We start from the raw sequence: 27,649 nt of genomic DNA, 5'->3' as shown, positions 1-27,649 counted from the left end.
GGTAATTATTATTCTTTAAATCAAATAACTGCTGAATGTAATAAAATTAATGTCCAGGACAGAGTACATGAACTGAAAAGGAACAATGCTATCACTCTTTTTGAAAAGTGGAGTAGGTAACAAACTTCCAAAATTAAACTACTTTACTGTATTTTATTGATATAAATACAGCAAATCTCATAAGTGTCAGCTCCCATTATACCACTACACAAGAAAAACAAAGTCAAAAGAATTAAATATTAATGCAGAAGTGAATACAGAAATGCATTCATTTCCACTAAAGTTGCCGATAACAAAACATCCCTACATACTTGGTACAATTTGCTTATAATTGATTAAATATTTGAAATCAAGCAAAATTGAATTTCAATCAAACTTTTATTTCTCAGTGGAAAATGCTCTTTTCATCAGAGGTGGTTGCGTTTTCCCGACATCAAACATCATTTCCAAAGGCGGATTATTCAGAGAACACCAATCTGGTATACGACCTGTCTGGTTATAATATTCTTTTGAGACTGAACGGCTCCCAAGTATGTCTTGCAGTGCTCCAAAAATAGCTCCTGTATAGTAAAAATATTTTTAAAGCTAGGATGAACACCTTTACCGGAAAACTTTATATACATATATACATCAATTTCATTATATAGTCAAAGTGAAGTGGTAATATTCAGCACTCATATTCACACTCTTCAAATTAATTCCAGTAAAGTTATTCTACATTCTACTTTTGAATAACAGAGTAAGCCATAACTTCTGTGCTGAAAGTAACTTTAAGGGCCTTTAGCAGATTATGATATGAATATTATAAGTAATACCAAGTCTGAAAGTAGGTGAGGTAGAGTGGGATAGAAGGCATTTTCAACTGTGAATAAATATAATCAATAAGACTCGAAGTTTTTTTTGCCGTAACTCTATGATTACAATGCTTCAATAAATAAAATGGCACTGTAAAACCCTGTAAAACCCCATAAGCATCATTATGATATCTATGCTAAAGGCTTTACAAAGTTCCACAAGGCAGTCTTTAGCAAATAATTTAGTAACTAAATCTATTTGTCCTTGATCAAAAACATATTTTGATTAACTTCTACTTTACAACAAATAACACAACATTCATATAAAGTCTTAACACTTTGTTCTTTTCTCTGAATATATGCTCCTGATACCAATATACATGCAATACACACACGTATGTATGTATATACACACATACATGTATGCACACACATACATGTATGTACACACATACATCAAGTACACACACACACATACTATTTTATACACACAAAGTACAAACTGTGAAAGCTAAAACCTGTGTAAGGTAGAAAACCTACAAGAGAAGGAAAATTCAAATATTTTCCACTAAAAGAAGCAATAGAATAGTGATAACTGCATTCTGTCAAAGTCAGAAAACTTGCAAGAACTGGAAAAACAAGGTAGTCTTGTTGAGTTCTAGCTCTCAGAGGTTTCACTGTGTGTGTGTGTGTGTGTGTATACATATGTACACACATATGTACACACTACTGATAAATATATATATTCATCTCATGTTCCTTACATAAATGACAAAAAAGTGACTAGATTTTTTAAAAGTATATCAGCATATATACAAATGTACTCATCCACAATTATTTTTTTCCTTCAAAGTAGTTACTTTATTAAGCTACTTGCTTATTTTTGTGAAAGTATTATTGTTTAAAATATTCAATAAACTAACTCAAAATAAAATGTAACTATAAAATAGAGACCAATTTTCTTAAGTAACTCACAAATTAGCTGTGATAGGAATTAAAACAAATGTTTTGATCAATGGTAGCATCACTGGAATAAATCCATACATAGCTTTCACTATTCTGAGGGATGACTTTAATTGGATGAAGAAATTTACTTAAAAAAAAAATCATGGTGTAAATGCCAAGAGAAACAGGCATATAATTTAAAAAACGTATATAATTTAAGGAAAAGCCAATGTTTGAAGAAAATTATTTAATAATCCTATTAGATTATATAGGCGATATTGAACATTGAATCTTGTATTCTAATATATCCATTAGTAATACCATTCAGTAACCATTTGCTATATAATCATTATATTTAAAACTGAATTCTTACCTCCCAACCAGGCCACACAATTAGCCTTTGCAGGTGGAGTATGAATTCGGAATGTCTTGGCACCAAGTGCTTTTTTATATTTTGGTTTTTCTACCAAATATCTTATTTCTGCAAGCAATCTGTGGAGAAATCCTGGCAACATTGATGTACCGCCAATGACTACCAAATTCTCTGCTAGTTGCTTTCTGGTATCTATTGGGCACTATTATTTAAAGGAAGAAAAAAGAATTTATCCTTGATTTACAAGTAACGCTTGGCTGTTTAAGAAAATATACAGAAGCATGTAATTAGGTGATCATTTCTATCACAAAAAGGCCATAGGCAAGGTTTCCTTAACACATAGCAAATGTAATCACCAAGCTATCACCATATACTGATACAGAACTTTAATGACTTCAAAGTCTTTAAAAATTGTTATGTTATGTGCCGTCGAGTCGGACCCGACTCATAGTGACCCCTCCTTGGGTTTCCGAGGTAGTATCACTACGGAAGTAGATTGCCCCATCTTCCTTCCGAGGAGTGGCTGGTAGTTAGCAGTCAAGTGCCTTAGCCACTATGCTACCAGAGCTCCCTTAAAAATAGAATACTATAAATTTTAAATTCTGCAGGATATATGGCAATATGTGAGTATTATTTTCAGGGTATAATGAGTGAGTTGGGCAAAAAAGCATGAGAAGAACTAAATTACTTTTCTTTTCTAGTAAGGAAAGTATGTGTAAACAAATTTTTATAGGTGTTATCTTCACAATATTATAAACCCACAGCTAGTTACTGAGTTCTAAGAATGAAGATATAACTTTTAGAAAAATTATGTTTCCACATCAATTCTCTCTAAGAATATAAAAGTACCTCACTGAAGTTATTATTTTTAATAAAAGTCCGAGTGGACTCCTAGAGGGAGGCAATATATTCTGGAACAGTGATATTTCACTTGGAGCTCTGTGACTCTACAGTCATTAAACAAGAGGCATATTAATCTATGTTCTGTGGAATCTGGAGTCTCTGGGTAGTGAAAATGGTTAAAGTATTTGGCTGATAACCAAAGGCTGGAGATTCAAGTCCACCCAGACTCTCTTCAGAGGAAAGGCCTGGCAATCTCCTTCCCAGAAATCAGCCCCTGGGAATCCCCATGAGGCACAGTTCTCCTGACACACAGAGGGGTGCTGTGGGTTGAAAATGACTCAACAGCAACTAGTTTTCTGTGAAATTTTAAATTCTTTAATTTGCAGAATTCTGCACTACGTGTTTGATAGAACCACAGGCCACATTAGGTACAAAATAAAAATCTGGATATCACTGCTCTGGGGGAAAAAAAACAAAAAGCGTATGTTCATGGCACTTTTCATCCCTAAAATGTCTTAGGTATCATGTTTCATTATCAAAGTAAAACTCATTGACTAAAACATTTAACCTAACAAGTTAAAAGTGTAATAAAGCAAAAATTGATACAACAATATTTAAACATTTTCTTTTACGGGCTATAATCATAAATTAATTTTTCTACAAAGTAAAATACCTGCATAAGTGAATCCAATATTAAAGTGGCAACTGATTTCTCTTCATTATCTTGTTCAAAAAGTATTTCCACAACTGAGTCTCTGAAATTAAAAACATCACATAACATGATATGGAATATACCAAGAGTTCCATTCCATAATATTTTTAAGTATGTTAATATAGAATAATTCTTAAAACATAAGGTGTTCTCATATGTAAAACAGGGAGAATGATAGTACACAAGGGTTGATATGAAGAGTTATGAGTTAATAGAATAGTGCCTAGTCTATAAGAGGTACTTCATAATGACTAGCTACTACTATCATTATGTATAGATTTACATATATTTTGTGTTCAATTATACCTCCCTGAGCCAAATAACAGAAAAAGGGCATCCTACAAAAGTTACAAAGACTCCATAAGCATGTATCAGTTTGATATGAGAGATTAAACAAAATCAAAACACCATTTCTTTATTTTAAAAACTAATACATTGCAAAGATTGCTAGCTGCCTATCAAACAAACATTTTCAATTTTCCTCTTTTTTCTCAAATTAGAAGAACCCCACTTTTGGGTAGCATGATGATCTTTGTGGTGATGGAATAGTTCTGTATCCTGGTTGTGGTGGTCATTACACAAATCTACACATGATAAAATCACACTTAACTATGTATACACTTTATACCAAAGGCAACTTCCCAGTTTTGATATTGTACTATAAATATTCTAAGATGTAACCATTGGGGGAAACTAAGTGAAGGGTACACAGGACTTTTCTGTATTATCTTTGCCACTTCCTAGAAATCTGTAATTATTTGAACACACAAAAAGAAAGAACCCCTGGTTTGTTTTTTTAAATTGTGATTTGGGTGAAAGCTTACAAAGCAAATTCATTTTACATACAATAAATCATACACATTTTGACTCTTCCCCCACCATACCAATCCACTACATGTCATAATTGTATCTAATTAGATTTCATTGGAATGAGATCTTTTGGTAGGAAAAAAAATCTTAGAACACAATGGTAAATTAATTTTAATTTAGTACATAATTTTAATATAGTACATAATTCTTTCTCATGTGTCTTCCGATCTTATAATTTTATAGACACAACTTCTATAATGCAAATTTTATAAAGCTGGTACAGTATAAACAAAAATTATCCTGTTACCAACAGAATTATGTAGGTCCTTAATAACAGCTTATCAGTAGATAGAATAATCTAATGAATAATAAAAAATGAACTACTAATGGATCTTAGGGAGCTCTGGTAGCATAGTGCCTAAGGCACTTGACTGCTAACCAGGAGGCTGGCGGTTCAAACCCACCAGCCACTCCTCGGAAGGAAGGTTGGGCAATCCTACTTCCGTCGTGATAACTGCCTCGGAAACCCAAGGAGGGGTCGCTAGGAGTCGGGGCCGACTCTATGGCAAATAACATAACAATGGATCTTAAACATTGAATTTATTTAGGACAATACATTTCTTCTAACAATAAGAAGTTTTAAAGCAGGGGTTGGAAAACTATGGCCTGCTATCCAAATCTAGCCCACTGCCAGAGTTTTATAAATAAAATTTTATTGGAACACAGCCAAAATCATTCATTTACCTATTATCAATGGCTGATGTTTGCTGCATGTGTAGAGGTGAATAGTTGCAGTAGAGACCATATGGTTCACAAAGCTTAAGATACTCACTATCTGGTCTTTCTCAGAAAAAATTTGCTGACCCTTGTGTTAAAGTATCATACTTCCTGCTCCATTTCAAAATAATTGGTTTTATTAACTAAATTAGTTCTGAAGTAGCTTGATGAACAGGAAAGAATGTCCTTTTATGTTCTAAAAAAAAATTTAATTAATAAAACTTATCATGAATGATAAGGCATAATGAAAAACACAATTGTTAAATCAGCACTACGAAGTAAAGGCTTACACAAACATTTTTAAAAAGTCAAAAATTTATTTTAGCTCATTATTTTGCTCCTAAAAAATTAAAGTCTAACCTGATTGATCCAAGGACATGTAAAATCTTCTCTCCATCTAATGGGTAGTCAACATTTGGAGGTGGTGTGGGACGCTGAAATAAAAATATCAAGTGTAAGTCTACATATGTTATAATCTCACATAAAATAACATACCTTTATTTTAAACTTACCTCAGTTTTCCCATCAATGTTAAATTTTGCTGCTTGGATATGTAATCCACGCTTCAGATCACTTACAAAACAAGTACGAACTTAAAAGAAAGGCAGAAAAGGGGACTTTGTTATATTTTGTGACTGACTAGTCAACCTACATCCCAGTTAAAAAATTCTGTTCAAGGGAACATACTAAGCATTAATTTCTTTGGATTTTATAAACTCTACCCAAGTGTCTTTTAGTTGGTTCATGAATATTTATTTACAAATAAAAAGGCTGCCTTCTTCATTCACTGAGGAGTCATAATACATGGTTTAATATGCATGTGCATCTTCTGTAAAACCACATTTAAAAAAAAAAAGAAAGAAACCTTTGAAAAAACTATTACTTTGTTGGTATCTCTTGTTTAGAGTCCCACAATAAAAATAAACTTTAGCACCATGAAAATATAACTATTTTAATTGAATAGCATGCTTGTTTGACCCAAATTTATTTATTTATTTATATCTATTTTTCTATCCACCTATCTAGCTGATTCTTTTTCTTAAATCTTAGTTGGTCAGAACACAAAGCTAAATTTTGCTCTCAGTTGCAGTAACTCTTTTTTTTTTTTTTTTTAATTGGCACAACTATTTTCTCCTTCCTGGCATAATCCAACACTATTTTCCTTCTACTATATTGTTGTTGGGTGCTGTCGAGTCAGTTCCAACTCACAGCAACCCTATATTCCAAAGTACAAAACTCTGCCCAGTCCTGCGCCATCCTCATAGTCTTTGCTATGTTTGAGCCCAAAGTTACAGGCGCTGTGATAATCCATCTTATTGAGGGTCTTCTTTTTCTCTGACCCTCTACTTTACCAAGCATAATACCCTTTTCCAGGGACTGGTCCTTTCTGACATGACCGAAGTACATGAGAGAAAGTCTGATCATTCTCACTTTTGAGGAGTATTCCAGCTATCTTTCTTCTGGCAGTCCATGGTATTTTCAGTGTTCTTCACCTGCTGTTGTTTTTGTTAGGTGCTGTCAAGGCGTCTCTGACTCATAGTGACCCAATGTACAACAGAACAAAACACTGCCCAGTCCCATGTCAATCTCATGATCCCTGCCATACCTGAGGCCAATGTTGCAGCCACTGTGTCAATCCATCTTGTTGAGGGCCTTCCCCTTTTTCATTGACCCTCCAATTTACTAAACATGACATCCTTCTCCAGGGAATGTTTCCTTCGGACAACATGCCCATAGCAGGTGAAACGAAGTTTGGCCATTCTCGCTTCCAAAGAGCATTTCTGCTGTGCTTCTTCCAAGGCAGATTTGTTAGTTCTTCTAGCAGTCAATGGTACTTTCAAAAGTGTTCTTTGCCAACACCACAACTCAAAAGCATCAACTCTTTTTCGGTCTTCCTTATTCATTGTTCAGCTCTCACATGCATAAGAGGTGACTGAAAATAACATGGCTTGGGTTTGGTGCACCTTGGTCTACAAGGAGACATCTTTGCTCTTTAGCACTTGAAAGAGGTCTTTTGTAGCAGATTTGCCCAATGCAATTCTTCACCTACACTATTCAAATGTATCAATTCTTCAGTCTTCCTTATTCACTATTCAGCTTTCACATGCCTATGAAGTTATTGAAAACATCATGGCTTGGGTCAGGTGCACCTCAGCCTTCAAAGTGACATCTCTACTCTTTAACACTTTAAAGAAGTCTTTTGCAGCAGATTTGCCCACAGCAATACGTCATTTGATTTCTTGACTGCCACTTCCACTGGTGATGATTGTGGATCCAAGTAAAATGAAATCCCTGACAACTTTTCTCCATTTATCGTGATATTGTTATAATAGTACATTTTCTTTTTACATTTTTAAACACTTATTCTTTTTTAAAATTGCAATTTGGGTGAAAATTTGCAGGGCAAATTCATCTTTCATACAGCAGTTCACATGCACTGTCTGATGACATTGACTGCAACCTCCCACAACACAACCAGCTCTGCTTCCACTTCCTCCCCATAGCCATCTCCTCCATGTCCTTGCCTCCCATACACTCCTGCTCCCCAAGCTGTCTCCCTGTGCATACACAATCCTTCTATTCTCCCATGATTGATCTCTCCAAGGACTGTATCTACCTAATGTAAATGTTCAGCTCATATGCCTGTCTTTTGTTTGGCTGGAAGCCACAGGAGTGAGTTCAATTCTAGACCTGAAGGGCAGCTAGGGACCAGAGTCTCACGGGTTCCACCAGGCTCTATCAGACCAGCAAACCTGTTTTTTTTTTCCTTTTCTTTTTAAATGATTTTGAGTTTTGTTCCATATTGCTCTCCTACTCTATTTAGGATCACCTACATAGATCCCCCTCCGAGTGGTTGACAGCAGTAGTCAGACACCATCTAGTTCTTCTGGTCTCAGTCATATAGGCTGAGGATCACATGGTATACCAGTCCCTTGGACTAATTGTTTTCGGGTCTTTAGTTTTCTTCATTCTTCTTTGCTCTGGACGAAAAGAGACCCATCATTGTATCTAGATGGCTGACTGCAGCTCTTAAGATCCCAGTTGCTACTCACCAATGTAGGATATAGAAAAATGGTTTGTGTAGTATGTTGTGCCAGTTGAAATTGATGATCCTGCGACCATGGTCCCGAGCCCAGAGATCCAACTACTCGCTCCCTCTGGGTAGCTGGCTGTGGCCAAGAAGTGACTACAACTTTGTTCCTTGTCAGTTCTACCATATACCTGGAAATTCTTACAGAACATATAAACATGTTCAAACGTTTATTCTTTAAAGATTCTTTCTGTTACAAAGTATTTTTTATAATAAGCTGCTCCAAATTATTTTTAGAAATAAGGAATAAAGAATTTTTTTTAAAGTAGAGATAAAATTTATTGACTACAAGAAATCTATTAACTTGAATTATTTGTAAAACATGTCATTTGTGTGTATGTATAAAAAACTACTTTCTTTCACTAATACAGAATATGTTTATTGAGAGAGAATATACAATACACTAGACAGTGAGCTAGGTGCTAAAACTACCTACACATCTACTTCTCACTTAATGACTACCTTGTCATCCAACATTTCACCTTTATGACAGTTTTGAAAATATCCTCAGGTCTGGACCCCATGTGGGGCACAGCCTGGTGGCGTGCCCTGTGTGTGCTGCTAGAAACAATATACCCAGTGATGACTGGGCCACGTGAGGGACAGTGGTTGACTGGCCCCAGGACATCTTTTCCTGTTTGTCCACAACATCTTGATCTGGTCAGAGAAGGTACAAAGGCAACAGCAGGATAATGTGAGGTCACTGGCTGACAGGCGGAGGCCAGGTGAGGGCCTGAAGGTGCTGGGGAGGTTGTAGGAGAGGCAGGAAGTAAGGGAAAGGGAAGAGGGCAGTGAAGGGCTGTGGAACCTAGGCAGATGGAGGACAAGCAGGTCTCTGTCCAAGGCTGTTGGTAGAAGGCAATAGGCGGAGGGTAAGTGGGGTCCCTGCCCAGGGTGAGTAGTGGTGGGCAACACTTGACCACCACCACCACACCAGGTTCTGCAGTGGTGGGGAAGACTTGGTGGGCAATAGGGGCCTGCCACCGTGAATCCTGAGATGCCCTGAGGGCGCTCGACTGGTGGTGAGTTACCAGGGGGCACACAAATGCTTAAGATAGGGGTACGGCCCTACTCTTGCAGGATGCCTATTTTGCACAATGACCTGGTCTTTGGAGCCTAACAACATCAGTAAGTGAAGAATGAGTGCATGCTTTATATTTTACTTAAGTCCTCATAACTATGTAAACAAAATAAATACCTAGGCCTTAAGGTCTTGTATACATGGCAGATGTGGGTACCCTTCTTTAAAGCAACCAAATCAACTGAATCAAAAATCCAAGACCAGATAAACAACACTTGAAGTTTTTAAATAACTGATTTTTTAAAATCATAAATGTGTTCATACTGCAAATATTATTCAGTAACTTGCTTCTTTCTTAACATCTTTGCAAATCAATACATGTAGCTTCTCTTTAATAGCTATATGGTATTCCTTATTAGGGAATTACCAAACTTTATTCAACATTCTTCTTTTAGATGGGATGTACTTTCAATTTTAATAACTTTGTCAGATTGCTTTCTAAAAAGGTCTGTAATCCTTTATAATAGTAATATATATTAATTTTTCTACAAGCTCACCAAAAATAGAGGCTTATCTTCCAAATTTTTGCTGGTCTGATGTGTTTCCCTGACTAACGCAAAAGTTAAACATCTTTTCCTAAATTAGAGACATTAAAAAAAGATACACTCCAATTAGTTAACATATGTTAACATAGTTATATCATTGGGGATTATGATTGGAAAAGGGAAGGGAACTATTTATTTCACTTGAGATAATTTAGCTATTGTAATAAAAATGTATAAAATGATTGAAATTTTATAAAAATCAAAAAGACTTTGGGTAATTACATCACATAAGCAAGCAACATAATGCAAAGTGAGTTCTGGTTCATAGCCATAGCTCTAATCATAAGTACCTGTGTGACAATGAACAAATCATATACTGTTTCATGGCACCAACTGTACTAGATTATCTCTAGGTTCTGTTTAGATCTAAAATCTGTTAGTATCTATTTCTTTATTAAATATTCTGGAATATTAATTTTACATGACACTAAGTACTGAAGAACACTGACATATTTTAAGTGCTTTTCCTTTCAGTAAATCAAAGTAACAGAAAACCAGTCTGAACATTATCATAAAAAGACATGCTGGTAAAATAGAAATAAAAATGTACTATAGTATAATAGAAATATGTATCTTACTAAAGTGAATCTAATATACTTTGGGCCCTATTCTAGATTTTCCAAATCATAAAATGACTGACTTCATAAAAATGTATGAAAACTAGACTAAAAAACACTATATAACATCAAACCAGGTATTCTCTTAAGCAATTAACTATTTCATACTGCACAAATTATTAGTTCCCTAGTAACCAGTATAAGGAGCTCTGGTGGTATAGTGGATAAGGCATTTGGCTGCTAACCAGAAGTTCAGCAGTTCAAAGCCACCACCTGCTCTGCAGAAGATGGGGCAATCTACTTCCATAAAGATTTACAGCCTTAGAAACCCAATGGGGTTGTTATGAGAGGAATCAACTCAATGGCAGTGAGTTTGGTTTGGTTTTTTAGTAACCAGTAGAGTCTCTATCTGTAATTAAAATTTATGCATCTGAGTTGTGTTGGTGAAGAATACTGAAAACACCATTGACTTCCAGAAGAATGAACAAATCTGTCATTGAAGAAGCTGGAATGCTCCTTAGAAGTGAGAACAGCCACACTTTGTCTTATGTACTTTGGTCATGTTGTCAGAAAAGACCAGTCCCTGGAGAAGGGTGTCATGCTTGGTAAAGTAGAGGGTCAGAGAAAAAGGGAAGATCCTCAATAAGATGGACTGCCACCATGGCTACAATGATGGACTCAAACAGAGCAAAGACTCTGAGAATGGCGCAGGATCAGGCAGTGTTTCATTCTTTTGTAAAAAGGGTCATTATGAGTTGGAGACGACTTGATGGCACCTAACAACAACAACATGTATGTATCTAATAATATGTATTCTACACATATGTGTAGAGTAATATATATTCCATGTTTATTTCTTTAGGCAACACGTAAAAATATTCAGAAACACACACTTTCCAAAACAATACTAAGGATGAAAGGGGCAAAATTGGGAACTTAAAATATTTACCTTTAATGTCCTCTAGGACACCTTCTGGAATTGAACCTAAAAGAGAAGTTTTACAAATGACCTATTAAATTACAATCACATTTCCATTTTGACAAAATTTAAAAATATATAACTACTATAATTTAAAGGAAAAAAAAAAAAAAAGCCAAGTAGAGAAATTAAGCATATTTGTAACACTACTTTTGTAAAAGAAAAAAATGAAATAAAATAATTCCTCTTTAAGCTATACAGTTAATTTTTCTTAAGTACAATATAACCAGAAACTTTTTAGAGTAGAAGATTTTCTTGATAAATTCCTTTCCAATTGCAAATAATTCTGTATTTCAAAGATCTTGTTTTTTATCAAGTTTACAAGTCCAGGACATCCTGAAGGCTTCATGCATATCTGGCTTCAACTTTGTGCTTTGGCTAGGCTTTGAATGATGAAGTTTCTTCTCTAAAAGCAAACTTAAAGAGGAATTTATTTTTCGTTTTACAATCTCTGATTTTCTGAGTTAGATTCAGAAACAAATTTTTCTAACCTAAGTTAAAAATATTCTAAAGAATTTTAATTCATTGTTAAATAAGTAAAAATATTCTGTTTTGTAAGAACAAATTACTTACATTAAGGAAAATAGAAATTTACAGCTGGATCTACACATCCTGTCAGCTGTATCTCTAAGTTATAACAGCCACTGAAACTAAGTGTCAAAATAAATTGAACTTAAAACCACACCCTCAAAATATTAAACCATGATTTTTGAATAAACAATAAAGCTTATTTCATCACACTGCTTTTATGAGAGCAAAAAAAATTCCTACCATTAATGATTTTAGAATTATTTTATCTAAATTACCTCGTCTTTTTTAAAATCTTACTTTTGTGTAAGGTATAGTTTAGAAATAAATACATATATATTGAATTTGTGTGCTCAAAAAATTTTTCTGGTGGGGCCAATATGCAATAAAAAATGTATGAAGACTCCTATCCTGAAGTATTAAAAGTTATCTTTTAAAAGGATAAAAATATCTGAAAAGATTTAAAACTTGCTATAAATAGATGAGATGTGTTAACCGGATTATAAACTAAACTCACTACCATTGAGTAGATTCGACTCATAATGACCCCTCCTTGGGTTTCCGAGGAGGTATCTCTACGAAAGTAGATTGCCCAATCTTCCTTCCAAGGAGTGCCTAGTGGGTTTGAACCACCAGCCTTCTGGTTAGCAGTCGAATGCCTTAGGCACTACGCTACCCAAGCTCCCAATTGGATTATAAGAGCCTATAATTTAAGAATAAGTGCTAAAAACCATAACATTGTACAACTGTTATGCTCTCTATAAAATTACTGAAATAAATTCCAGCAGTTGTCAGAGAAATTTGGTAATAAGAAAAATTGTTTACTTTAGGCAACATTAAGGCAGGCTTGAAAATAAAGGGTTTATTCTAGTAGGAGCAGATGCTGTTATAGGAAGGGGTGTTTCAATCTTAGCGAACAATCACAACTATTTAAACTCTGTAAGAGAGGAATAGAAACAAGAAATACTCATTAACTCTGGTTCTGAAAAATTATTTAAAATTCAGTTTATTTATGACAGTAAGAATCATAACATTTTGACATAAAGTTTATTTACAATTGCATATTTTTAAAATCTGTGTCCTTAGGTTAGCCTTTTTAGGTTGTGAGTTATTAATATATTCATTCTTTCTTATACTATGTTCTAAACATTAATAGTAGAGTCTCATTCAAAATTCACTTAAGGATACCCAAGTACATCTAAGACTTGTATTCAATCTTTGCTAAGAACCTTGAGAAGAGGTATTTAGAATATGTTTGCATTTCTGATCCTCCTAAGTGAGTGATTTAGCAAATAGTAATATGACTTAATTTCACAGTGAATAGAATTGCAAAGTTAACTACTACAGACTCAGATTTTGGGGAGTGTGGAAGGGGAGGATTAAAGTCAGAGTTCAAGAAGATAGGTTAAAAAAAAGGTGTTTGAAAAGATTTTATATAATTCAGAATTTTAAGGAAATGTTACAAATTTTAAAGAAGATTTATAATAAAGAAATCTTGGGATGCTCTACTGAGCTATTATCTTTGGAGACCATTTATAAATTAACTATCATGATATCTCAAAAGGGTAAGAAAGTTTTATCTAGAATAGAAAAATTATAATACAGAATGAAGAATGCAAATATTTTAACTACCAACAAGAATAAGGAAATAACATGATAAGCAAGTCTAAATGTTTTAAAAATCTGTCTGTTTCCAAGCACTAGATGGTGCCTGGCTACTGTCATCTATTTGGAAGGGGATCTATGTAGGAGGTCCTTGATAGAGAGGCAGAACAAAACTCAAAATCATTTGGAGAAAAAGAAAAAAAAAAGGGGGGGGGGCAGGTTTGCTGGTCCAATAGAGCCTGGTGGAACCACTGAGACTATGGCCCCTAGCTGCCCTTCAGGTCTGGAATTGAACCCACACCTGTGGTTTCCAACCAAACAAAAGACAGGCATATGAGTTGAACATTTACCTCAAGTAGATACACTCCTTGGAGAGAACAATCGTGGGAGAAAGAAGGGCTGTGTATGCACAGGGAGACAGCTCAGGGGGCAGGAGTGTATAGAGGGATGGACACTGGGAAGAGGTAACTATGGGGAGGAAGTGGGAGGGGAGCTGTTGCATTGTGGTAAACTGTGGTCAATGTCATGAGACAAAGTATATGTGAACCACTGTATGGAGTGAATTTGCTCTGTAAACCTTCACCCAAATCACATTAAAAAAAAAAATCTGTCTGTTTTCAACATTTATTCAGTGTGCAGGCACTAAGCTAAGTGCTACAGATCAAAAAATAAATGAGAGAGGGAGCCTCGAAGTCTATTGGAGGAAACACACAAGTAAATGAACATGTGTCATAATACTGCTATAATAAATGCTACTGAGGACTTAAAAGGAGTTCTACTTGAAGAAGAAAGGATAGCTTCACAATTATGATGATATTCTAGTTGGGTCACATAGAGGGATAAAAAACCTAACTAGAAAAAGAAATATCCCAGGTAAGGAAATAGAATAATGAAGACATAGAATAATGGAAGGACTCATGGTGCCAGGAAGAGTATAAGAAATTTACTAGAGCTGAAATAAAGTAGAAAGGGTTGAGTTTAGTGAGTTAAGAATAGCAGGTAGGAAAAAAGTTAGATTGTAAAGAAACATGCACAAGTAGTACTCCACTTAGGATGCATTCGAGTTAAGACAACACTCAGGTGTGTTAGGAGTTTTTTTTTTGTACATCTTATTGTTACTAATATGTACTGCATACAATGTTGCAGTGCATAATTTGCTGATATTATTCTCATGACAACCCCCAAAAACAACTAGATCGGATTTATAAAGATACTGATAGCAAAAAGCAATAATAATGAAAACTACAAAAAAATTGAGGTATTCAACTTATGTCAGAACCAACTTAAAACAGAATTATTGGAACGGAACCCATAAGTTGCAGACTGTTTGTATACAGAAATAGACCGAAGTATATTAAACAGATTCATTTGAATTTTAACTTGTAGGAGCCAACAGAAATTCTTAAGCAAAAGAGCAATGTAATTAGATTTGTTTTGTAGGAAGTTATTCTTGGCAAGAAACTGAATCAGAGAGGGAGCAAAAAATAAGTAGACTCCTATAATAATCTATGCAAACAAAAACAAAGGCCTAGGTTAAAACAATGTCCTTATTTTCAGATTTATAGGAGTGTGGAAGATGGAAAAGAGAATTAAATCTGAAAGAGATTTTTGAGGGAGAAATAAAAAGATTTGATAACTCTCGAGTTTTCTAAAATAAGAGATTAGGAAGATGTTTTCTTTAGCTAAAAATCATTGTTGTTATGTGCCATTGAGTCGGACCCAACTTATAGTGACCCCTCCTTGAGTTTCAAGGCAGTATCACTACGGAAGTAGATTGCCCCATCTTCTTTCCGAGGAGTGGCTGGCGGGCTTGAACCGCCAGCCTTCTGATTAGCAGTCAAGTGCCTTAGGCACTATGCTACCAGAGCTCCCTAAAAATCATTAGTTGAAATAAATTTGGGAGACGAGCCAGGGTGCACACGTTTGGAAGTCTTAAGACTGAAGTATCTTCCACAGGGTGACACGGTGGATGTTTATATCTAAGAATAAGTTGAAAATATGAGTATCAACTTTAGAGTAAGGCATTAGGTCTTGTGAAACATTTGGTCCGGTGAAACATTTGGTCAGTAGCATATAAATGTAGGTGAAATAATGGAAGTTGATGGTGTCATCCTTAAAAAGTCAGTAGGAAGAAAGAAGGGACAAAAAGTAGGTCTCTATAAAATATCAATAGAGAAGGAAAAGATAGGAAATTGAGAAGGGATACTTGGGGAAATAACAGAACAACAGAAAGGAAGAAGTTCTGAAAGCTAAGAGAAGAGAATATTTCAAGAAGTATATGGTGATCCATAATGTCAAAAGTTCAAGAAAGGATGACTGAAACTAAGCTGCTGGTGACCTTACAATAGGAGCAGAATCTTCAAAGTGGTGTGGGGCGGAAAGGGACAATGTAATGTAAAGAAAGAGATCAAGTTGAAGAAGAGTGTAAACTACTTCTAAACAGTTTAAAGTGATTTTACCCATCACTGAAGGCAAGCTCTGGTCTTTAGCAGCACTTGTGTCAACAGTACATTGTTCCAACAGTTGAGCTTCCAACTCCCTGAAGTTTAAATTGGAAAAAAAAAAAAATTACTGGAATAAAAATATTGCAACTCTTAATTCTATATTCTTAGTTTGATGTTACATAACAGATTATGACTCTTTAAATAAGAATCATTTTATTTTTAAAACATGAATATACTCAAGGCTAATGGGAAATGGAATAAAATTAACTGTACATATTACTAGCCCTCTATTGACCAGTCAAAAAATTTATATTTGTTTTTGTCGCATAGCTGAAAAGAATGTGTTAAATTCCAAGAAACTTACTTGTGAAGAGCTTTTCCTCCTAGGGGGAGTGCTTCCCAACAATTTAGTACTGGGATTCCTTCATATATCTACAAGGTAGTCAAGGTTATTACATTGTAGGAGATAAAATGTAGTCCTGGTATTTTCCTCTTTCTTCAGTACTGTTCTATGTCAGCCTTGGTGGCAAATTTTTACTGTTTATTTTTAAAAGTTATTGAAAAAAAATAAGTCTTTATCTTCTCAAGAGAAAACAGGTTAAAAAATGTACACACACATACATTTCATTAGATAGAGCTGGGATATCCAATAAATTTGCTGCTAGTCAGATGAAGCTGTTGAGCACTTAAAATGTGTTTAGTCTGAATTGAGATGTGCTGTAATAAACTACACACCAAATTAAAATATCTCATTATAACTTTTATATTGATTATATCTTGAAAATATAATTAATTTGAATATATTGGGTTAAATATACTATTAAAATTAATTTCATGTTTACTTGTACTTTAAGTGTAGCTCTTAGAATTAAAATTATTTTATGTCTATTGGACAGTGCTGAGTTAGAGGATAATGGACAATGCTGACTTTTAACCTTTGGGGTTTGCTACCGTGTCTTACATATTGTTTTGGCTGATGTTCCGTAAGTTATATTTATAAAATGAGAAGGGAAAAAAGTATCCTTGCGAGTACTGGCTTTAGAGACAAACATGGGATCAATTCCTGGATACATTCTTATATACCTTGAGTTATCTTTTTATCTCAACTTTTAATTTTCTCATTTATTTAATGAGAATAATATTTATACTGCAGGGTTATTATGAGAATTAAATATAAAGTGCTTTGTATTCAAAAAGGAGTAATTTACTTCTTTAGGAGCTAATGATTCTTGATGTCCTTCCCTAGGAATATTTCTTTTAATGAATGAAATATACATGTAAGAGACTTATATTCATGAAGTTCAATTTCCTTTTCAATGATGTAACAGTCACTGTAACAATTCTAAGAGACAATTACTTCTATTCTACTTAAATGCTTCCAATGATAAAGGATGTGCTACCTTGTTGTCAGTAACTCCATTCTAGGACAGCATGAATTAATGGGAAGCTCTTTCTAATGGTGAATGATATAAAAACCTCAACACTTACTGTGCCAGAAGCTATGCTAAACACTTTACATATATTACCCTACTCAATCACACAACACTCCTACAAGGAGGGATGATCAAAATTTCCATTTTGTAGATGAGGAAACAGATGCCCAAAGAGGTTAAGGCAGTGTCATTTAACTAGTAAGAGGCATAGCTGAGATCTGTACTTATATGTGTATTCATTCCAAAATTCAAGCTCATAAACCCTAGCCATTCTGCCTCCATGATATCTTCTAGACACAGAGAAAAAAATGTATTCACTTTTCCACAGTCAGCCCTTCAGCTATTTGGAGGCAGATTTCATGTTGCCACTAAGTTTTTCTTGAGTAAATGTTCTCATTTCAATTTCTCCATTAACTCTCTGTATTATCTTTTCTTTAGAATTTGACTAGGCTTATCTACTTCTCTGACACATTCTAACTTGCTGATGTTCCTTTTAAAAACCAAACATAACATTGATGAGGTCTGATCCCAGAGTATATATGGAGACCAAATCTTAATAATAATTTCTATGATAACTAAACTTATGTCTCACAATCCTGTGAACTTTTTCCATGTGGTAGCTCATATTCACCCAAAGTAATTAAAAAATAGTTTGCTACAATAATAACTAACTGTAATGTGTGCAATTCTTTTAGTTAGAACACAATAAAAACTACAAAATCATCTGGTTGACAAAAAAGATACAGGTAATACCAGGCTTTCCCTATATCCACAATCCAGGACCATGGCAGAGTTAATCCCAAGAGTCAGAAGAGCCATTAGATGATTTGGAGCAAGCAAGACAGATGGAACCTAGAAAACAACAGCAAAAGACCCCAGAAAACCAAAGTAAGCATCAGTATTTGAAGATGTTTCCCTTACATTTCAAATGTTATATATTTGAAAATACTCACAGCAACATTATATTTATTTATTCAATCATGCTATGGCACTATATTAAAGAATAAGTTTATCGATTTATTTGAATTTATGCAAAAATCAAAATATAAGGTAATAATTAAAAAGATTTTTAAGCTAAGTTGTTTCATTCCATAATGACAATTAAAATTATTTTAATTAATTCTAGTTTTATCCCATTTTGAGGGGAAAATACAAAGGAATAAAAAATGCATCCAGAAAGAGATTCAGAAGAAGATGCTAAATTAAAAAAAGAGATTCCCTTACCATCAAAATGAAAATACAGAAAAATACTCCTTGATGGTCTTTGCTCACAAGGTCTTTATTTGAATGGTATTTTTTAAATATTAAATACAGAAGTCAAATTAAATTGAATAACGAAACTACAAAAATCATTAGCTCTTCTATGACATTTTTCAGTGAGACTTTATTGTATCTGGTGACACTCCAACTATCAGGTAAATATATAATCAAAATACTTCACCAGATGGCAGACAAAATAATGGTTATATTCCCTTAATTAAGTAGATATATCAGGTTCTGGTCCTATACAGAAAAGGATACTGACATAATAACAACTAAAATTCTTGTTAGTTATCAATGAGTCAATTCCAATTGATGATGACCACATGTATGCAGAGTTGAACTGTTCCATAGGGTTTTCAAAGCTGAAAACCTCTAGGAAGCAGATCACCAGGCCTGTTTTCTGAAGTGCCTCTGGGTGGGTTTGAATTGCAAACCTTTCAGCTAATAGTCAAATACCCAAGAACTCCTACAAGATAAAGATACTGACACAATAACAACTAAAACTCTAAGAAAGTATAAAAACAGAGAATCATCTGTTTTATTCAAGTAAGAGTGACTTCTTATTTTGTGTTCCTCCTACTGCAAACAAGTGTAATTTACAAAAATTCCTGAAGTTATGACATGGATAAGTACAGAAGGATATGGAACCTGTTTCTGTGTACCTATTGTACCAAACCTAACTTAGAAAGATTATGTTTCCCTTATCTCATAAAGACATTCTGATTTTTGGTTAAAGAGCATAGATATATTCTGAGTTCAGAAGAATGTGTGAAAACACATTTGTATATGCTTAATTTCTTATATACTGTATGTACTGTTATATTTTATATAACTTTGCTGTTTTCTTTGCAGAAAAATCCTAAATTCCTGAGGCAGACATGTTTAAAAATTTAAATAAAGATTCTGGTCTATTTTAAATATAATCATCTTAAATCAAATATGATTTGTGGTCCTTATAAAAATCCTGACTTCTATAAAGTGAAAGCTACAAATAATATAAAGTGCCCTCATGGTGCACTGGGTTAAGTACTTGGCTGCTAATCCAAAGGTCAGTGGTTCAAACCCCTCAGCAGCTCCTCTGGACAAAAGACCTGGTGATCTGCTCCCATAAAGGTTATAGCCTAGGAAATCCTATGGGCTAGTTCTGCTCTGTCCTAAAGGGTCTCTGTAAGTCAGAACTGACTCAAAGGCATATAATAACAAGTAATATTACTACATTCCTGGCGCTGTTCACTTACTCTAAAAGAGTCATTGTCTGAATATCCCATTTTTTCTGATCTAGTAATTTAAAGCCTAAAATGAAAGTATTAAAATATTTGGAATAGTCAGCTTATCTAACAACGGAAGCTACAAAGATCTGGGAGAAACTCATATACTCCACAGCACAGAAGTTACTTCTTAATTCTGAAAAATGTCCCCAAACAGAAAAACATACATTAAAATAAATATTATAACCAAACCAAACTCACTGCCATCGAGTCGGTCCCAACTCATAGCGACCCCTTTGGGTTTCCAAGGCAGTATCTCTATGGAAGTAGATTGCCCAATCTTCCTTCCAAGGGGTGGCTAGTGAGTTTGAACCACCAGTTTTCTGGTTAGCAGTCAAACGCCTTAGGCATTATGCCACCAGCGCTTCCAGCCTAATACATAAAGATTCCTTATTTGCGTTTCTGTTAGTATGATAACAGAAACATAAATAAGGAATCTTTAAGTAGTAGATGAAATGCTAATTAAGCATGAAATAACCATATAAAGAACAAAAATAAATTGCCAATTGAACAGGTTACTTTATCATCTGGTTCCCCAAATACACTGTGTAGTATACACAATAAAGTAAATTTTACAAATGGGTACCTTTAAGTTTAAGCTTTGGTATTATAAAGAGAGAGAGAAGAGACTCCTTAAAAACAGAAATAATTTTATTCCTTCTCTTTCTACTTCTGAAGTAATCTAATCATTTGATTTAAAAAGAGATACCTCAAAATATTTGAAAAGAACACGAGCAAGCGTCTCTCTGAAGTGGGAGGGACATAATACCGACTCGATAACCACAACTCGGCGGTCTCTGGGATTCACCAACAGATGCCTGAAAAGTTTAGTTTGGAAAAGTTACAAAATGCATTTTGGTAAATGAAACAATTTGGAAAAATCAGAGAAACTGTACAACCTTAGCTTTAGATGTTTTACGACAAAAAGACATTTTTATTAGCCTCAAAACATTACAACATTCCTGACCTCTTACTACATGCCATGCACTGTACAAGGAACTTTATCTATTAACTAATATATTTCAGAAAACATTCAACTACAGCTTTCTATGATTACTAACCTGAGCCATTAAAAACCTGTTTTTTTTTTTTTAATTACAAGAATAACATATGCTCACAAAACTTCAGATATTATAGAAATTTATAACTTGGAAAGAACAAGTGCCTTGTAATTCCACTACCTAAAAACTACTACTAATAGTAATTTGTAAATATCTTCATCTTTTGTAAATATGAATGCATATATTTTAACAGAAATATTCATACCACAGATGTTCTTTAACTTTGCTTCAGTTAATAATATATCTAAGCACCTTTCCATATTAGTACATATACAGAACTCTTTTTTGAGGCTGCATGGTGTTCCATTGCATGGATGTAAAATAAGTGAACTACCCTATCCCCTTTATTAATGGACATTTGTTTTTGGTATTTCCTTAGGCTTGCCAGTTTTCTAGTCTTCCAAATACATTTTTCAAAAGGATGATGATAAACAAGTAAATGGCAATGAAGGTCAATGTCATTTTTTTGCATCATATGTAATACAACTAAGTATCACTACGACTGATATTAGGAAAATCTACCTAATTACAAGAAAATTAAAAAAAAAAAAAAAAAAAAGCACAATTGCATCTTACCTGAAATACAGTATGTGGATGAATTCCTTCAGGTAGGAATATAATTCTTCTGTATTGATACTATACTGAACAACTTTAATTGGCTATAAAATTTAAAGTGATTAATTTATATTAATAAAATAAACTCAAATTAAAATATACTTATTATTTTACTAATAAGTCAGCCAATTTATATTTACAGTAAATGCAAAATAAATACAGATTAACTTTTTAAATCAGGAATTCTTAGTAAGTGGCATGTCTAAGATGATGGAATTCTTTTGGTTTGTAGGGATGGAGGTGTGTGTTCATAAGCAGAGTTGTGCTCATATGTGTTTTTCCTTTATCTGACTTATCATTTTCACATGCCTGATGATAAAAATCAGGACTGATTAAAAAGCATCAGTTCCCTAGAAAAGTGTCCTCAATTACTCCAGACCTGGTTCAGTCTCTGTCAGACACTCCTAAAATTATTTTGAATTTATTAAGCATAGTTTCTACTCTGTCCTACAGGGTCACTATGAGTAGGAATTGGCTCAATGGCAATGGTTTTTAGAAACATAGATAACAGTGAGTATGTGAAGTTATAGGCTTATAAGAATATTTTACAAAGGTTAAAAATTTTCTTTTGATAGTATATGATTCAATTTATATTAAATGTACAGAAAACATAACTCCATAGAAAAAGAAAGTAGATCGGTGGCTGACTGGGGGTAGAAATAGGGATTAACTGTAAATAAGCATTAGGAATCTTAGTGGGCTTACAAAACTGTTCTAAAATTGGATGTGGTGATGGTTTCACAACTTGATAAATTTACCAAAAATCACTGACTTGTACAATTAAAACATGAATTTTATAGTTTGCAAAATGACACTTCAATGGCGTTGTTAAAAAGCAAAAGACAAGCTTTCTTTTGGAAATGTTGTTGTAATGTGCCGCTGAGTCGGACCTGACTCATAGTGACCCCTCCTTGGATTTCCCAGGCAGTATCATTACAGAAGTAGATTGCCCTATCTTCCTTCCAAGGAGTGGCTAGTGGGTTTGAACCACCAGCCTTCTGGTTAACAGTCAAGTGCCTTAGCCACTAGGCTACCAGAACTCCTCTTTTGGAAATAGAGCCATACATTATATACTCAGCACTGTTCTAATCAATCTTACTTGAAGTCACGTTTTAAAATATTTTACAATACAGCAATAATTTTACTTCTTTCTTTTTTTTTTTTAAATACCTTAGGCATGCCAGCTCTTTTTATCATACTAGGAATTATACATCTTGGACCAGTTTCTCCAGCAAATCCACACCTGCAAATAATTGGAAAATTTAAATATTCTATTTATTTTAACATTCTTCCTAAATAATTGTTACAGAAGCAAGTTTTTCTGCATTTGTTTCAAAACAGTGGTCAAAGAAACATCTGGAAACATCTTGGATATACGCAAAGGGTCAAAAAAGCTAAGATGTTAGTACTATCTATTCATAATTATGTACTGAAAGAAAAAAAGTTAAATTGTCTCAAGTTAGTGATAATAAAATAAACTAGTACATTATTTTAGGGCAATGGCTACTTTTTCCCAATATTTCATTTTAACTGAATTTTAGGCAACACATTCATACAACCCTGGACCTATACCATATTATGTGACTTTACTCATATACTTTCTCCCTGGAGGTTTAGGATTCTACATATTCTTTTCTTTGTACTTGGCTATTAGGACTGTGCTCTACTGGTTTTCAACAGCTGATTTTTTGCAAGCAGTTTGCCAGGCTTTCCTTTTAAGGATCTTTGGGTGGACTTAAACTGTCAACCTTCTGTATAGCAACTGAGCCCACTAATTGCACCAGGGTCCCTCAAATGCTCCATGATACAACTTACTGGTCAGCTTCAGTTCCTTTCTTTTGCTTCATATAGTCATCTTAAGGAGCCCAGGTTGTGCAGTGGTTAAAGCGCTCAGGTGCTAACAGAATGGTCCATGGTTCAAACCAACAGCAGCTCCACGGAAGAAAGATGCAGCAGTCTATGTCTGTAAAGATTTATAGCCATGGAAACCCTATGGGGCAGTTATACTCTCTCCTATAGGGTCACCAGGAGTCAAAATTGGATTCAGTGACAATGAGGTGTTTTGTTTGTTTGTTGTTTTTTTAAATTCATCTTATTACCCTCCTAAGGAGCTCTGGTGATGGTGTGGTTAAGATATTTGGCTGTCAAACAAAAATTGGTCGTTTGAACCCACCAGAAACTCTGAGGGAAAAGATAAGACAGTTGCTTCCATAAAGATTTAGTCTCAGAAACCCAATGAGGGTCACTGAGTTGGAACGGACTTGATGGCAGTGAATTTGGTTTGGCTTTGGTTATCACCCTCCTGCTGAATTTCTCAATAATCATCTTCCTACTTAGGAACTCTGGTAGCATAGTGGCTAAGGCACTTGACTGCTAACCAGAAGGCTGGCAGTTCAAACCCACCAGCCACTCCTCAGAAGGGAGATGGGGCAATCTATTTCCGCAGTGATACTGCCTCGGAAACCCAAGGAGGGGTCACTATGAGTCGATCCAACTTGACGGCACACAACAACGACACTTAATAACTTACTTCTTTTCTTAATGTATTATCAAAATAATTACATTTGGGTGATAGCCTCAAAGTATTTATTATGCTATTTAAAAATAAATAGAAATTAGCAAGGTCCTTGCTCAGAGCAATTCAATGTCATAAACTAAATACTGTTTAATCCAATTCTGAGGCACCTTCAATGCAATTTTTAAATAGGCTATTTTCACCAGCCTATTTAAAAACTGGATATTTAATTATTCAATACTATACTTTACTCGACGGCACATAACAACAACAACAACAACATACTTTATGTAGAAGCTCTGGTAGCATAATGCCTAATGCACTTGACTGCTAACCAGAAAGCTGGCAGTTCAAACCCACCAGCCACCACTCCTCAGAAGGAAGGTTGGGCAATCTACTTCCATAGTGATACTGCCTCAGAAACCCAAGGAGGGGTCACTATGAGTCGCGGCCAACTTGACGGCACATAACAACAACAACAACAAATACTTTATACGTAGCACATAACCTTCTCTCTGACCATCATTTTTCCAGCTAACTTCCTCTAGTCTTTGATTCCACTGGAACTCCAATCCATTGATCCTATCACCTTTTCAATGTCCCTAATCATCTAATTTTCTCTTAACTTACTAGCTTTAAATACCATGGTTGATCACTTAATGTGTAATTGCATACATTCAAAGAGCTCTGATGGTATAGCAGTTAAAGCATTTGGCTACTAGCCAAAAGGGTGATGGTTCAAATCCACCAACTTCTCTGTGCCATACAGGTGAGACAATCTACTTCTGTAAAGATTTACAGCCTTAGAAACCTTATGGGGCAATTCTACTCTGTCCTAAAGGGTTGTGTTGTTATGTCCCGTTGAGTTGACCCGACTCATAGTGACCCCTCCTTGGGTTTCTAAGGCGGTATCACTACAGAAGTAGATTGCCCAACCTTCCTTCTGAGGAGAGGCTGGTGGGTTTGAACCGCCAACCTTCTGGTTAGCAGTCAAGTGCCTTAGGCACTATGCTACCAGAGCTCCTGTCCTAAAGGGTAACTGTATCAGAATTGACTTGATGGCAGTAGGTCTGGTTTGGGTTTATACTTTAGTAAAAAAGCCCTGGTGGTGCAGTGGTTAAGAGTTTGGCTGCTAACCCAAAGGCTCACGGTTCAAACTCAACAACTAATCCACTGGAGAAAGATGTGGCAGTCTGCTTCCATGAAGACTACAGCCTTGGAAACCCTGTGTGGTTGTTCTAACCAGCCTTTCAACTCAATGGCAATGGGTTTTTTACACTTTAGTTTTTACACTTTAGTAAAGTCCTCTGTGGCACAAATGGCTTGTGCTAGACTAAAGATTAGAGAGATATGAATCTACCTAGTAGCATTAGGGAACAAAGGCCCAGCAATCTGGATCCAGAAAACCCCATAGGGTTTACTCAGTAACACACAGGGTTGCCATGATTCAACAGTAATGTTTTTTTTTTTTTTTTTAAATACACCAGTAGGTTTTATTTTATAAAAAATGCATTAGGTTTTTTTTTTTGCAATTCTGCTTGTCACTTTCCTCTCTTTTGAGCCTGGTATAAGGGCTCTTAATCTGGAGTCTAAGGATCAGTAATGGTCCAATATTTGCAATACGTGCAAATATTTTGTTATGTGAATCTGTAACTTTCATCTGGTTTTCAAAAGGATTCAGAAAAAACCAAATGCACTGCCATGGAGTCAGATTCGACTCATAACAACCCCTTCTTGGGTTTCCCAGGTGGTATCACTATGGAAGTAGATTGCCCAACCTTCCTTCCAAGTAGTGGCTGGTGGGTTTGAACCACCAGCCAGCCTCCTGGTTAGCAGTCAAGTGCCTTAGGCACTACACCACCAGAGCTTCCATCAAAGGGATTGAGAACCACTAATGTAATGAATTGGGAGCTCTGGTAGCATAGTGCCTAAGGCACTTGACTGCTCACTAGAAGGCTGGCGGTTCAAACCCACCAGCCACTCCTCGGAAGGAAGGTTGGGCAACCCTACTTCCGTAGTGATACTGCCTCGGAAACCCAAGGAGTGGTCACTATGAGTCGGGCCGACTCGACGGCAAACAACAACAACAACAATGAAGTGTTTAAGGAGCTCTGGTGGCACAGTGCCTAAGCCATTTTACTGCTAACCAGAAGGCTGATGGTTCAAACCCACCAGCCACTCCACGGAAGAAAGACCAAGCAATCTACTTCTGTAAAGATTTACCACCTCGGAAACCCAGCAGGGGTCGCTATGAGTCTGAATGAATCAATTCGACGGCAGTGCGGTTTTTTTTGGGGGTGTGTGTGTTAATGTAGTGTTTACAAGCTGTCCCTTAAAACATGTTAAATCTCCTAATCTGAGAGTTCAGAGGTAACGACAAAAGAGCTCCAGAGTCTTATCTACAGGGTTTCACCTCTTCGTCAATCTCCTTAACTTGATTGCCTGGTCTTGAAGAGAAATGGCCCTGTCCTAAACATATTTGTATTACTAGCATCAACAGAAGCTCCGTTCGACATTTAAAGATGGTGATCATCAAGCGTTATAACTTGGTTGCTGCCTGCCTAATCTGAGAAGCTCAGGATGAGCCGGCCCTAGATCATCGCTGTCATCACCTGCACCCAAGATACCAAAGGGCCTGTCCAATCTGAGGCTAGCTCCTGGGCGGCTGCGAAGGCAATTCTCTCAAAGCCTCCAAGGTCCCTCTGGGAGTCAGACCTTGCTCATCACTTGATCCTCAGCATTCACATTACCCTGAGCGGAAATAATAGACTGCCACTGGCTGAAGGTTCTAGGGGTGGATTTGAGGTGCCCCCGACCTGCCCTGCAACCAGAGGTGTGTATCTGAGGTACGAAAGGAATAGTACACGCCCTGGGTGCCACATAAAGGGGGGGGGCACCATTTGAAAGGGGAGACACCACTGAGCTTTTTCTATTAATCCTGTATGGCCCAAGATCCTTCCTCAAGCACCGGAGACATCCAGAGGCCTAGCGCAGGGTGGGGACAGGGAGGGTACTTGCCCCAGATGCAAGTCTAAGGGAACGGCAGACGAGGCACTGAATGACATTCTGAGGCACCACAAATTTGAGAGGTGCGTGACTGAAGTAGCCGGACAAGAGGGGAGAAGCGTTTCTGCTGACACGTTGCTTCTATCAACGTTTATTCATCTTGACGTTGGAAGGAGGGTGCACCTTAGAGATTGCTCCGGGCGCTCGTTGACATCGCTACACCCAGCCTGCAAGGCCGCAAGCCTGCAATGGGGACTCGAGAAAGGCCTGGGGATCGGTCACCCGCCCATCCCTTAGGCTGACTGCAGCCGGCACCGCGTCACTCACTTGGTAAAGGCCTCTCCCAGGTCTATCACCACTGCCGTTTTCTCCCCGCCGCTCCCCAGGCCCTCGTACAGCGGCAT

The 27,649-nt window shown here is 35.8% G+C and overlaps 1 protein-coding gene across 1 annotated transcript; it reads right to left on the bottom strand.

Moving 5' to 3' along the window:
* Positions 1-378: 378 nt before the first annotated feature.
* On the bottom strand, positions 379-27,649 carry ACTR10 (actin related protein 10). Its single transcript, XM_007951872.2, has 13 exons — positions 27,573-27,649; positions 22,895-22,967; positions 21,686-21,768; positions 20,758-20,866; positions 18,262-18,369; positions 16,449-16,516; positions 16,100-16,179; positions 11,478-11,513; positions 5,767-5,846; positions 5,615-5,688; positions 3,629-3,710; positions 2,113-2,314; positions 379-560 (listed from the first exon to the last, which is right to left on the bottom strand). Exons 1-13 carry the CDS (start codon positions 27,647-27,649, stop codon positions 379-381), a joined length of 1,254 nt encoding a protein of 417 aa, XP_007950063.1.

The sequence above is a fragment of the Orycteropus afer genome, unplaced genomic scaffold (assembly GCF_000298275.1).
Source record: "Orycteropus afer afer isolate SDZICR_OR568_19922 unplaced genomic scaffold, OryAfe1.0 scaffold00314, whole genome shotgun sequence".
Taxonomy (NCBI): domain Eukaryota; kingdom Metazoa; phylum Chordata; class Mammalia; order Tubulidentata; family Orycteropodidae; genus Orycteropus; species Orycteropus afer.
Note: the sequence above shows the minus strand (reverse complement) of the source record. Positions and strands in the feature narration are given on the sequence as shown.